This window comes from Anser cygnoides, chromosome Z (assembly GCF_040182565.1).
Source record: "Anser cygnoides isolate HZ-2024a breed goose chromosome Z, Taihu_goose_T2T_genome, whole genome shotgun sequence".
NCBI lineage: Eukaryota > Metazoa > Chordata > Aves > Anseriformes > Anatidae > Anser > Anser cygnoides.
Window position 1 is genome coordinate 40,804,542 of NC_089912.1, and position 14,099 is coordinate 40,818,640.

The 14,099-nt window shown below is 44.4% G+C and overlaps 2 protein-coding genes across 9 annotated transcripts in view; both read left to right on the top strand.

Annotated features, from left to right (window-relative positions):
- The first annotated feature begins 265 nt into the window (after positions 1–265).
- On the top strand, positions 266–5,100 carry PRXL2C (peroxiredoxin like 2C). The gene is made up of 6 exons (XM_048080546.2): positions 266–713; positions 1,165–1,233; positions 2,797–2,850; positions 3,250–3,355; positions 3,600–3,731; positions 4,428–5,100. The coding sequence occupies exons 1-6, from the start codon at positions 531–533 to the stop codon at positions 4,553–4,555; spliced, it is 672 nt and encodes a 223-aa protein (XP_047936503.1). The 5' UTR covers positions 266–530; the 3' UTR covers positions 4,556–5,100.
- A 2,145-nt stretch (positions 5,101–7,245) lies between these two features.
- CDC14B (cell division cycle 14B) overlaps positions 7,246–14,099 on the top strand; it is a 46,297-nt gene continuing 39,443 nt past the window's right edge. For 4 of the 8 annotated variants that reach the window (XR_010827898.1, XR_010827899.1, XM_066988688.1 and 1 more), the window contains exon 1: positions 7,246–7,575. Coding sequence is in view for 6 of the 8 variants with exons in the window: in XM_066988688.1 (XP_066844789.1) it covers positions 7,398–7,575 (178 nt within the window). In the remaining 2 variants the exon portion in view is untranslated. The remainder of the gene's footprint in view (positions 7,576–14,099) is intronic. The other 4 variants (XM_066988687.1, XM_066988690.1, XM_066988691.1 and 1 more) reach the window with 2 other exon arrangements.

A 14,099-nucleotide genomic window follows, 5' to 3' on the forward strand; every position in this document is an offset into this window, starting at 1 on the left:
TGGTGGTGTTCTTTTTTCACGAAGTGTTGAGTTCACTCATTTCTGTGTGCTTTCCATCCTCAGCAGGTCACCTGCCGGAGTCCAGCCGAGTTTTGTCTCTCTTACTTCAGCGAGGACCCAGGGTCTGCGCTTTCTGTGCTGTAGCTCGACAGTTCCAGGAAAACAGAAGTTTCCAGCTCGCTCACAGCCCTCCGACACCACCACCCTGCACAGGGTGCCCCGAACCGGAGGCGGTGCGGCGCTGACTCCCTTCACCCACCGCTCCTGGGAGCTGCAGTGTTTTCCGCACATGCAGTGCATGTCCCCCGCTGGCAGGCAGGGATCTGGCAGCTGATCTCCCTCCCCGTCCCCTCGGAGGCCCCAACCTCCCCGTCTCCTCCTTCATCCCCGGCCAGCTCCGGGCGCAGGGCCGAGGCGATGCCCTCCCACCCGACCCCGGCGCTTCCCCCGACCGGCTCCGCCTTTCCCTCCCCGCCCGCGGGAAGGCCGGGCCAGGTCGGGCCGGGTACGGGGCGGCGGCGTTGTCGGCCATGTCCTCGCAGCCGGCCCCCCCACCCGTCACGGAGCAGGTCCGCAGGGCGCCCGCCGCGCCCCGCCCGGAGGCCGCGGAGCTGCGGGAGGCGTCCCGCTGCCTGGTGGCGGACGGCGAGGGGCGGAGGGTGCCCTTCGCCGCCCTGTACGGGGAGCAGAAGGCCATCGTGGTGTTCGTGAGGGTGAGCGGGGAGCGGCGGGCAAGGCGGGCCCGCACGCCTCAGGCCCCGGGGGAGTCACTCGAGAGGGTGGGAGCTTGCAGGGAGGGAGGAAAACAGGCAGCAGAGCCCCCCGCACTTTGCCAAAGCGATGCAGTTTTCATCCCAGACCAAACAGTTCTTCGGCCCTGTCCTTAGGGAAGCAAGGATGCCGTTCCCTGGTTTCCCAGCTGACAAGCCAGCTCTCACGTTCCTAGGGATAAAAACACTAGCAAGGCCCCACGCCCGGTGTGCTTGTTGAGGCTGGGGTGAAACCAGGAGCCTAACCCACATTTGGTGACTGCAGTGAACTTTCATTTGTCGTGTTCCCAGTTCCTGGTCACCTCCAAAACAGTTTGTGCCGAAGTCAGAATGAGGTGCTTCATTGCTGTGCAATAACGTCTGTTTGTGACACATCCAACTGGCTGTGTTGCAGAGTTTTTTGTGTTACACCTGTAAGGAGTATGTGGAAGACCTGGCAAAAGTCCCCAGGAGTTACTTACAAGTAAGTACAACACCCCATGTACGTGTTTGTATGGGGGGCTGCTGCAGTCCAGCTGATCAGTTGTCTCCTGCAGCGGGCTTGCAGGAGGCTTAAACCTTCAAGGAATCAGACAAAAGCTCAGGAGTAAGTTAGTGCTTTCCTTCTTTGCTACAGTTGCCATAATGCATCTGCCTGGGAGACAGGGATTTATTGCACTGCATGCTCTGTTGCAGCAGCATTATTTCTCTTTGCACTGTTAGCTTGATGCTGTTTTTTTCTACCCAAACAATTAGACAACATTTGACAGGCATTTCTTTTGGTATTAGCAGTGCCCCGGCAGCTGTCTACTCCGACCAGACTACTGCCCATCCCATTATGCTGCTACAGCTGAATGCTGGTTGTGCACGGAACGAGATCAGAAAAGTGATTCGGATTACAAATAGTCTCTCTTCTGTGACTTTTATTTTTATTTTTTATTGTAAGCTGCATCAGTTGTGTGACCTGTCCACCAGTCAGCTGCACAAATAGGAGTTAGAGAGTGACAGAAAGGAGAAATGGCATGGACAGGACTTGCTGTGGACTGGTATTTGTCAGGTGCTAGAAGATACAAGAGAAAGGCAACGGTCCCCTGCTAAATGAGGGAGATCAAACTGTCTCTTCTAGGCTGCCGATTGCAAGTCTTGACATATTTTGTTTCCAACAGCAGCACAGCAGGTGACACAGACCCAGCTCCACGCTGACAGCAGTCCTTAGATGGACTAAGAGCTTGGGGATGAAGAGGGGTAATTTCTCTGGCAGCTCGCCTCCTCAGGACAGATTTTTCTAAACTGTTCAATTAGCATTACTCAGAATGACATCTTAATTTGGCTGCTTGAAGATATACATATGGAAAATCAAATCCTTTTTTTTTTTTTTTTTAGTAAGACTATTTTATTTTTAGGGGAGGGCTTCTTTTCCCAACAAACAAAATGATTCTGTTTGGGATAGGCAAGCGTTATACCCCAATATTAAAAAAAAAAAAACAAAACACAACACAACAACAACAGCAACATCTGATACTTTATTAAATGTGTTATTGGTATCTATATAAAGTTTTGATGTGTATTAGGCTCAGGCTTAACGTTGCACCTGCAAAAGGCAGCACTACATGTTGATTGAAGTTATATATATTAAGGGTCATCGGTAAATGAAAATAACAGATGTACTTGTTTGTACATCAGTGTTTGCATGCTGCTTCTTTAGATGCAGGTGTAACTGCATTGAAATTTTCCATTTCCAAAATCATAAGCAGGTTGCAATCAATAGAAAAGATGACGCTAGTAATGCTACAAAAAACATAAAGTTTACATACCTGTAACTTAAAAGTTATCTTTAAAACGTAATTTACCACTTAATAAATTTATGTAGCTGCTAACTGTGGGTGACAAAGAGTGTGTTCCGAATACGTCAGTGATGTTAATTTCAAATAATTTTAACTCAGTACACCGTGATCATTATCGCAGAACACCAGACTGCTAATGCTTTGCAGTCGTGCAGAAACACCAAGTTCCTCTTTTCAGTTTCAATACCTGTGTTCTGTTCTAGGAAGCAAATGTGAGGCTTATCGTTATTGGACAGTCATCTTATCATCACATCAAGGTAAATAAGGTAGTCATTAAATAAATTGTGTATTCTATTGTGTCTTAATGATCTGCATTGAGGGATTTTGCTCAGAGTGAAAAGACGGTCATTTGCAACCACAGAAAACCAGGTCATGAAGCAATTGGTAGTTCATGAATAAAGCAAGTAACTAAAGCTTTCGTTTTAAAATCCACTGAGACTTGTTAAGGAAAAATATTTTCCAGATTGCACTGGGAGCTTTGTTTTACTAAAAGCTTTAGGGCTAAAAATTTTTGGCTTTTACTTTCATTTAACATGACAAAGTCACAGGTTTTAAAATTGGGGGTGTGTCACTATTTTTTCCACTGTCAGTAGATCCTAACTAATCCTAACCTTAAAAATATTACTTTTTTTTTTTTGTATATACATATTTTGCAGCCCTTTTGCAGTTTAACTGGGTATACGCATGAAATGTATGTAGATCCACAAAGGGAAATTTATAAAACACTTGGCATGAAAAGAGGTGAAGGTAATAACTTATCAGGTAAGAAAATTTTTCTCACATTGAATTGACTCACAGAACAAGAATGCTCTGATAAAATACCATGATCACAATGTAAATAGGAAGGGAGTGGCTCACCAGACCATCTCTTGTAAGCTGTACATTGGCAGAACACATCCCATTTCTTCAGTAGTCAGGAAACTATTCAGAGCAACAGTTTGATTTTGTTGTTCTCTCTAGGTATTTTTGTATTTCTAGGTAACAAGTACTTTGCTGTTTTGTTTAGTGCAGAGCCCTCACGTAAAATCGAGCGTGCTCTTGGGAAGTATTAAGAGTATGTGGAGAGCAATGACTGGCCCAGCTTTTGACTTTCAAGGAGACCCCGCTCAGCAGGGAGGAACTCTGATTTTAGGCCCAGGTGAGCCCATTTATTTTGTCTGAAAAACAAATGCAGTCTTCCTTCTGCTGTTTGCTTTAGTGCTGCCATCTCAGCTGCTGTCCCTGTGGACTCCCAAGGACAGTGTAATGTAGTCTGTGAGATTCTGCTAGCTGAAGGAATCCGTGGAGGTGCCATTGTGCAATTCCATCTCCTGCAGAGATGGCACAAAGCTGATAGTGACCCTGATGGAACAACTGGCTTGAAGTTTTATTTTATTTTATTTTATTTTATTTTATTTTATTTTATTTTATTTTATTTTATTTTATTTTATTTTATTTTATTTTATTTTATTTTATTTTATTTTATTTTATTTTTGTTTTGACATTGTGTTGTGCACCCACATTCTGCTTTTGATTTGATTCTAGGCATTTAATGTGTTTTTAATAGAGGAATAAATCATGAAGTGGGGCTAACACATGACAAAGTAATCTCCTCAAATCATTAGGAAGCACCATGCTACAGCAGATTTAATTCAGTTAGATGGCTCAGTGCCCCATGTTTCTACAACTTAATTTTAAAAATCCATAATTTAAAATACAGTGTATTGTGCAACCTACAGCTAGCACACATCTGTACAAGAGCTTGTGGGAAATCAGAATGCTTCTATGATTCACTTATGTCCTTAAATAAGTATAGTATTCAACTATTTACATGTTTATTCTCATTCCATTCCAGGTAATGAAGTTCATTTTTTGCACCTTGATAAAAACAGGTTGGATCATGTTCCAATTAACACAGTTTTGCAACTGGCAGGAGTTAAAACAGTAAATTTTACAAACAAACCCCAGATTATTGACATATGACGCAGAGAAAATGTGTCATTTTTCATGTCTGCTCTACAAGAACAACGCTCCAGTGAATTCCCACCAGCATCACTACTCTTGCATCTTTATGAGACATCTGAAACCATATCTAGACTATCAGAGCACAGAATAAACTACCTGGCACTGAAGACAGATACTGAAGTGCTATTTCCATTGCATGTAAAATAACAAAAACTAGAACGCAACTGAGACTTACTGCAAAAATTCCTGTAGCTTATTATTTTCTCATGTAACAATCTTGCTAACACATTTAAAAAATCTTCTTTCGGGATGAACTAAACTAAAGTCTGGTTTTGCTCGGGAAGAACTTGGGATTCTTGCCTTTCGCTAAATCACATCAACCCAGAACTTCTCAGTGGTTTTCAAACCTCCAGCACTGTGTGGCAATCTTGTATTTAAAATATACTTTGGAAGCTCACTGTTGCAAACAGTGGGATCTAAGCCGATAACTATTTTTGCATCTGGCAAGGGCGGACTTTATGAAATACATTTAATAGTTTTAAATAAATATTTTATATATATCATCTGTTGTCTGTAGTTGTTTTGTGTAATACAAAAAGGTGGGTCTGTAAAAACAGGGAGAGGGGGATCTTAAACCTGATTCTTGTCAGATTGTCAGTTTTGGAGTAGGTCATGGTTGTTCATATTCTTACGAATATTTGCAGCAGTACATTCTCCTGTGTACGTATATATTTTCTGTCAGAGCAAGAGGTCTCTGAAAAACCATCCTTGGTTATTTCTGTCATAGACAGCTGAGCTGAGGACATTTTAGTTTGTGGTTCTGTCAGATTTTGTATGATCTCTTTTTCTAGAAACGCTTATGTTCAGAATCTATTGTTTTCATTAAAGTAGAATTTGCCTTCTTTTGAGGCATGAGCCACGTTTTAGCAATTTCAAAATAAAAATCTCTGAGATTTATGGAGGAGCATGTCCTCCTCTGCAGTTTCTGATCTTTGGCCTTCACTGTACACTGCCACTACTCATACACATCTCACCTGCAAAATCTCACCAGTCTTAACACTAACACAATTGTGAAAGTGGTATGTCAAACACGGAGTTTTGTGTCTGCATCCATTAAGGCAGGCCCAGAGCAAACTTCTGAGAGCTCTCTACACCATTAAGATCACTTGAAATTAAATGCAGCGCCCCTTGATGAAAAATAAAAGGCTTAAGAAAAATAGTGATAGGGAGCGATGTAATTACACCAGAAGGTGCTATCCCTTAGCCCCTTATTAATTACATACGCATTTGGACAGCGCGTGTTTAACGAGAGGATGTTACTGATGTAAAAATGCTGCACTGGGTTCCCTGCTCTGACTAAAGGGTGCTCAGAACAGGGCTGTCAGCAGCCGTGCACAGACTTTGAACCCTGGCTCTTGCAGGGCGGCCCGGAGGCTCGCTCGGAAGGTGGCACAGCGCCTGTCCGGCAGCCAAGGCTTGCAGGAGGGCAAAGCGTCAGGAAGCGAGATGGAAGCCCCAGTCTGTGTGTGCAAAATGAAGGTGAGAAATGCAGGGATTTTAACATATTTTGGAAGTGAAAGAACACCCAGTTTATCAGCAGTGCTCCCACACTCATTCATTTGTCCCTGCCAAGGACACCGTTTCCAGCTCTTATTTTGTTTTCCAGTCATTTCACTTTCACCTTCCCCCGTGCTTTCGATTTTTAAAGTAAGCGTTTGGCGAGTTAAAAAAAACAAACAAACAAAAAAAAACGATATAAACAAATGAGAGCTAAAAGTGAGGACTCTTAACAGGGATCAGAATGAATGGAGGTGTAACTTGCTCCGTTTCTTAAAGCCACCCAACCTCAGCGCTGCCAGAAGCTGTCCCACGGCCTCCGCGCTACCCCGGCACAACCCACCCGTTCCTCCCCAAGCCTCACAACTCGAAGAGCAGCAAACAGAGGGGAAACGACAGAGGAGGACTCATTCGGAAAGCAGCCGTCATTAAGGCACCAGCCGTGGGTTCGCTGCGTGCAGCCAGACCACGGTGCACGCCTGGGCCACTGGTGGGACATTGGTGCATGGTGACTGTGTGTGCTGGCAGGGGAAGGCACGATGCCAGGTCTGCTGTGTGATTAAGAAAATGTATTTTAAAAGTGTTTTTTTTTTTAAGAAAAAAAAAAGAAGTGTAAAAAAAAAGGGGGGGGGGGTTACAAAAAAGTATACCAAAAAAAGTGTTGTTTTTTTTTTCTAAAAAGTACAGAAAGCGTTTTTACAAAAAAAAAGTTTTTACAGAAAGTGCTTCTACCAAAACGAAGCGGCTTTGCAAAAAAAAAAAAGTGTTTTTACAAAAAGAAAAAAAAAGTGTTTTTACAAATTTTTTTAAGAAAGCGTTAAAAAAGTGTTTTTGCAAAGTTCGGCAGCGGAAGGCGGGAGACGGACCACCGCTGGCCCTGCGTGTGGCAGGGCTGGGCTGCGAGGCGAGGCGAGGCCGCCCGGTCCCGCCCCGTCCCGTCCCCGTCCCCGGTCCGAGCCCTCCCCGCCCGTCCGCGGGCCCACCTGTTGCGGCGGCCCCTATGACGTCACAGCCCGCACCGCTCCGCGCCGGTGACGCCACGCGGACCCGGCCCAATCAGCGGCAGACGCGGGGGGCGGGGGGGGGGGCGGCCGGGAGCCGCCGCCGCGGCGGGGCGGGGGGGGGGCCCGTCGGTGCACGGGGCGGCGGGAGGGGGCGGTGTCCGGGGAGCCGCGTCAGCCGCCGCCGCCGCCGCCGCCGCCGCGGGGTCCCTCCTCCCCCGCGGCATCGCGATCCCCGCGGGGAGCGGCGGGGATGATCCGCGCCGCCTCGCCCCCACCGTAGCGGCGCGGCCGCCTCCGCCATGAAGCGGAAGAGCTGGGCCGAGGCCCGGCGCCGCGCCGCCCCGGCGCCGCCGGCTCTGAAGAGAACTCGGAGCGCGGCGGCGAGGGCGGCGGGGGGCGAGGCGGAGCGGCGAGGGCAGCAGCCGCCGCCGCCGCCGCCACCCCCCGCCGGGACCGAGAACTGCGTGAAGATCGCCGGTGAGGGGCGTGCCGGGGGCGGCGGGGGGGGGGGGGGGGTGTCCGGGCCGAAAGTTGCCCGCAGGGCGCGGAGCCGCTGCCCGGCCCCGGGAACTTTGTTGGCAGCGCTGGTCGTGGGGGGGGGCGGAGGGGAACGCGCCGCAAAACGCGGGTTTTTTGGGAAAAAAGAACCCCCCCTCCCAAAAAATGAGCCGCCGACGCCGCGTCGGCTCCGAGGACGGCGTTAGTTACTTCTGGGGGGCAGGCGAAGTGAGCCCCGCTCGCCTCCCGTCCCCGGCAGCCCAAACGTGTGGGGGGGCAAACGGGGACAAAAGGCACCGGTCCCGTCCTTGCTGAGGGCAGGGCGGTTCGGTCAGGCCGGTGTGTCCCCAGCGGCGGCGTGCTGAGGAAGTCCCGATGCCCCGCCAGCGTTCTGGGAGTCGGGCAGGGTGGTGCGGGAAGGATGCGAACCCCCGAGGCACGCCGAAAGCCTCTCTGTAAGAGGCTCCGATGCTGTCGTGGAATAAAACTGCCCCAGCCTAAACGAGAGCGTTTTGCGCCTGGTCTGCACAGAGGGACGCGGCGGTGTGCTTACACCGAGGTCTGTAATGACACACCGCTCCGAGCCCTCGTTTCTCCGTGACATTCTCGGCTGTAACCATTCATATCGAAAATTACAGTGGTGCGGCTCTCGGGTTAAATGTAGAAACCTGCAATTTGGCAGGTGATGCTTGCCTGATATCAGTGATTTCGCTCGCTAGAGCGCTGTGCAGCCCTGTCCAGCCCAGCTCTCCAGCAAACAGGTCTCTCCAGCCGCTCTCACGCAGCAGTTGCTCGGGTCTGTTGATACACTCCTGGCACCGAATAGGCCCATCAAATGACTGTGTTTTCTCTTCCGAAGAAATGTTCACTTGTTCAAATAATACAGCTCGGCACCTGGGATTTGACTTGTGTTTTTCGGTGGGATTTCGACATACGCGGCAGCGCACGGTTTAGCAAACTCAATTAAATGCAGCAGGTTCTTATATTTAATAATATTTCATTTTTCCTTGATCTCACTGTTCATGGTGGCTGCTGTTTACAAGCTTCTAATAATGGAACAATTGCAGCCTAATCTTCATTACACTGGTATGACATACTTATTTTTTTTTAATAGAGAAACCCTAAAAGAATGAGCCCTCGGGCTTGCCTTTTCATTCAGCTGCTTTAAAAGTTGTTTCAGGTTTTAAACTGTCAGTTCTGCCTTCTCGTAATGAAGTTCTGAGAAATGAATTAATAGTTTTGGACTGGAGGAAGATTAAAGCTTAAGGCCCTACTTTTGCAATTGGACCTACTGGTAAATATTTCAGCACCTGTAAAGGCTAAAATACCTGCATTAGCTTATCTGCTTACAAAAACACTTCCTAACTCATTAAGAACGTTGCAGGCTGCTCTCATTTTCATCTTTGCTGAAGACAAGAGCACAAAACAACCCAAATAGCTGTAAAGAGTTATGGATGTTTCCTTGCCTGATATTACATTTGCTCTGATACATAACAGAGTTTGTAATCCATCATATGCGTGGATTTTTTTATGCAAAATAATAAAATAATTACTGTGTTTCTGTATTTCCTAATGAATCGTACCTATCAACCATATGTCAGGGTCATCTAAATATTTTTGTTTGCTACTAAGAGTAGTTCAGAAAAGCTGTGCTTCTAAAATACTGTTTATTTTGGTCTGTTAAGCTACATGGTAAATTTTAGCATTTTGTCTTTGTCAACTAATGCATGAGGCTGGCTGGTATGAATTCAATTTGCTGGTACTGAATGCGCTTCTGTTTATTGGAAGCATATTCCCATATCCTTCTGATCTCTGAAAGACGCAATTTATATGACTTAAAGAAAATGTAACAGTTCTCCTTGAGAAGCTCAAAAGCTAGTATTTTCTTCTCTGATTTTTACAAGTAGCATCTTAGAGAAGATGTGTAATTAAAAGGCATAAACTTTGGGCAAAAGGTGTGTGTTTCTCTTTCACCTCTCTCTGGTAGTTAATTCCAAAATAAAGTAACCATGGATATGTTTTAATGATACTACATCGTGGGACGTTTCTTGATGTTTGTTTGTCCTCCTGCTAAATGGGTATACAGTTGGTTACAGTGAGGAACTAACTCCGGAAAGAATGCCCTAAGCTGTACCATATATGCCTTTTTTTTTTTCTTTAATTGAGAATCATCTTACTTACGCTGTCACATGGAGTTTTGTGAAACAGCATTTGGTTTAATATATTTATAGGTAGGTTGTGTTGATTTTTTTTTTCTTTTTGTTTCTGTTTTTGAAACCATGGAGTCGAAGGGTTTTGCTTTGTCTTTCCCCTGTTGCTGGCTTAACACTATAAATCTTGTGTATTTTGAAGAAAACAATTTTTTTGGCATGCTGAAAACAATTTAGGGGGAATTTTCAAAATACTTTTAATTAGTTTTCATTATACAAGTCTCTCAGTACAACAGTTGTATATAATCTTTTATCAATATAACCTCATTTACTGGTGAGCCTGTCTCAAAATTAAGATTTTAAACGCAGGTCTAATGCTTTCAGTATCTAATCCAGTACTGAAAGTGTGTGAACATATGTAATGTAGTCTTGTAAACCAGCTGAGCAGCAGAGTACAAGGACTATGTTTAAGGAAATCATAGAATCATAGAAGCAACACAATGTTGTTCGTCGGTCATGATGTGGCCCTGAAAATATTTTTTCATGGTTTGAGGTTAAATAAAAAGTTCCTTTACCGTGTCTTCATTTTCTTTTTCAGAAGGCCAAGCTATTGTTGTTATTGCCAACAGTATCATCACTTAAATTTGAAGTACGCTGTAAAGATGAGTGGATGAATCTTTCCAAGGATAGGATGACTAAAAAGAAAATCTCCTACAATTTTGCTCATCATCTCGATATTGCAACAGAATTTGTCTTTTGTTTTCTCTTGTGTCCTCCTGTTTTTTGGGGGTCTTTAAAACCAACATAACAAAATACGAGGCACTAACCCTGGATTTAGAAATGCACTTCTGTTACAATAGTAAATAACTCTCTGGTTGCATTCCTGGTAATTCAAAACAGACTAACTTGGTATTTTGTTGTACTGTCAGCCTCCTCTGAATTTCTCATCTTGAGGCATCTGTTCAACAATAGCAATGCAGAGTTTTTCTTTTTTTTTGAAATAACCTTTGCTGTTTGTATGACTTGTCCTGTAGCGAGTGCCTGTCTGGTGTTTAGTTGCCTCTTAAATTACTGAAATTTCTTTCTCTAAGGCCTTTACAGCAGATCCGTAGAAGCATCAGGCTTATTGAGAGTAAAGGCAAGGAGATTATTTTGTCATCTCTGTATTCACGTGAATATGATTATGAAGTGGCAGCTCTCAGTTTTCTGTAGGCATGCTTCCACAGAACACTGTAGGTCTGAAAAACAAGTGAAATGCATTTCTTTCTATGCACACTGAAATCAGATGTGTGATTATTATAGCTTGTGTAGACATGCTTGTGCTAGCTTTAATCTCAGTAGTTTTTGTACTAGCAGTAGCAAAGCTGTGGAAACATAGTCCTCAGTTAGGGGTCTACAGGCTCATTTTGTACACTGGATGCTTACTCAAATTAATTGCCGACAGTGAAGTCCATGTTTCTGTATTTTAACTGTTTTGTTATTTGAGGCAAACAAAATTAAATGTAATTGAAGTACATCTAATGTACTGCAGTCATATCTCCTAATTGCAGTGCAGATGCAGCCTGGAAGGCAGTAAGCTCTGCTTTCTCATTCTTCTGAAAGACGATTAGAAAGATCTGCTCTAGTTTATGATAATTTTATGATGACCTTTTATCAGAAATTTGCAAGAATCTGAATGTACTCGAATACATTACATGTAAATGAGATACTGAAAAGTTAACAAATGAAGCATAAAAATATTAAAATGGAAACCTTTCTCCTGCAGCCCAAACCTTTGTGGAGTCCTATTGAAATAAGTTTACTGCTGCTCCAGTGTATTTTATGTATAAACCCTGGTCCTGCAGTTGGATCCTTAATGAAGAAATTCTTGTCTCTGTGTTACTCATTTTCAAAAATTAACACATTAATCCTTGGTTACTGTAAACAGAACTGGGAATGTGTTTGCCAAAAAAAAAAAAAAAAAAAAAAAAACACCGGGTGAAAATAGACATGGTGAGTAATTTACCATTTGTATGGTATCAGGCTGGTTAGCCAGTAGAAAGGTAAATACATGGGAGAAAACTGTGCAGCTTATTTCTAAAATCTCCTTGTAGGAAACACTTTAAAAAGATGGAGCCTGCTGTTTACATAATAGGGAGCGATTGTTAGTAGTGCACTAGAAGGGACAGCTTGTCAGGATATTGGAATTTGACACACGCTGCTCTTATTGTGAGGCAGTTCTGTACAGTCATTAAACTTGAGTTTCTTGCTAAATTCTTTCAGGTGTTTTAAGAATGGCTACAATTAACATGATCCAAACATACATCAGTGCAGAACTGAATGCTAACAGCAATTCAAAAGGCCACATGCACATTGTTCACTGAAGAGATGAATTCTTATTTTTGCTGGACATTTTTGCAAAAACTGCTGAAAAATTTCAGTAAAAGTAGGACCACTGAGGAAACAAGTGATTCATGTACTCCAAATCTTGTTTTGGAGAAAAATTTTAGGCTTTTGACCTATTCAAATGTATTTCTTTATGTTTTTTGTTCTTTCTTTTGAGGATTTCGGATTACTCTTTCTGTATTGCTTTTATATTTTCAAAAGTGATGTAAAGCTTATGTGAAGAAGTTGGCATGCAAGAGGGTAGCATGCCAGTCTGAGTGCTGCAGCCATTCTGCCCAGACCTCAATGTGAATGCTGTTTGTGTGCACCGAGAGCTCAGTCTTAGTCAAAAATTAGAGTGGATCTAAAGGACAGATGCCGTTGAGGGAAAAATCGTGGCAGTGTATGGCCACTGCTAACCCACAGTGGGCTGGCTGGTTCAGCGATCTAACCCAAAAGAAAACTTTCCCTTGTAAGAAACCTGGTGGCAGCTAGCCATTAAATCAGTTTAGAAGTAGTGTGAAATTATAGCTCAGGGCTGTAGTTTGACATGTGTTTCATCTACCAGTGCCGGTTTAAACACAATCCCTAGATATCATGTCCTCTCAGTTCTCCTTTTTGCTTCCTCATGGGCCCTCAGACCTTCCCCCCATGCATATGTTAGAGCTCATTTTCAGGGCAGAGGGAAGTAAACCAGCAAAGCAGCTTTTTTTTTTTTTTTTGAATTATTATTTTTCTGTAGGTGAGCTAGCATACCCGCTGCAGTCTCGGATTCACGCAAACACATTTTGACATGGCATGGGGAGGAATGCAATGGTGGGGACAGGTGCAGGGGAGCTGTGGGATCCCCGTGCTGCTCCTGCCCCCGAGGAGTCGGCTTGAGCACTTTTCCAGGACTGCCCATCTGTGAACGTGTTGCATCCACGTGGAGTGTTGGCACACTTGCTTCTCCAGACTTACTTTCCTTCGGGGCCAGTTTATTCACTTCTTAACCCACAGCATTACTCTGTAGGTTTTCTCCTTTGGCAAGTTTTCCGGAGGTGCTTTGGTAAATGCTGCAAGTTACAGAAGTTCCTAAGCAGTGCTGCACTTCCCAGCTAGTATTGCAGCTGACGTGCCAGCAAGATGGGACTATCAGAAATTAAATCTGTGAGGTTTTTCTGCTGTAGCTGAGACCACAGGAAGTAGGTGCCGGACTTGCTGAGGCACCTACTCACTAGGAAACTCACTAGTGCGTTTCCCACTGGTTGCACCTGGCCTGTAAATGTGTAAGCCAAACTTTGGGCTGGCATTGTATGGAAATCTGCATTTAGCAGAGGTATTCTGTCTGGTGGGGGTGTTTGCAGCCCCACCCCAAATATTGTTGTGAGTGTCGAGGTACAGGCATGCAGACTCCTTTCATGGTGTACTTCTACAGCATTTTTAAAACTATATTTTCAAATTTATCTTTTCAAGATTCAAGCAATGATTTCTAAGTGCTAGTCATAGGGGATTTTCGTTTCAAACAGTGATTTTTTTCTCTGCTCTCAGGAAGAGGTTGTTCTTTCAGAAAAGTTTGGCTTTGGTATTTAAATACAGGTGATGTTTGGATATTAAAGTAAATATATCCACTCTGGACAACTAGTTTGCAAAAAGAAAAAAAAATAATCGTTCCTTTTAAGCTAGAATTTTACTCCATGTATTTTACAATAATGACGCTTTTTCAGCAGGAAGGAAAAAACAAAAAAAAAGAATTGCTGTGCTGCTGCAAGGCATCAATTTTTATTGACCAATTACCAGAAGCACAGCAATTTACAGCGGCAGCACAGTCAGTGTTTAAAGTTCAATGGGCCTACAGCTCCCCAGGCCATAAAAAATAAAATAAAATAAATGAAATTGTATCTATGTGAATATCAATGGTGCTTGTCATGCCCCCCCCCCCGACTGAGGGGAGCACAGGGCAGGGTAGGCACCCCTGTGGAGGCCGCTGGGCTGTGATGGCGGCACCAG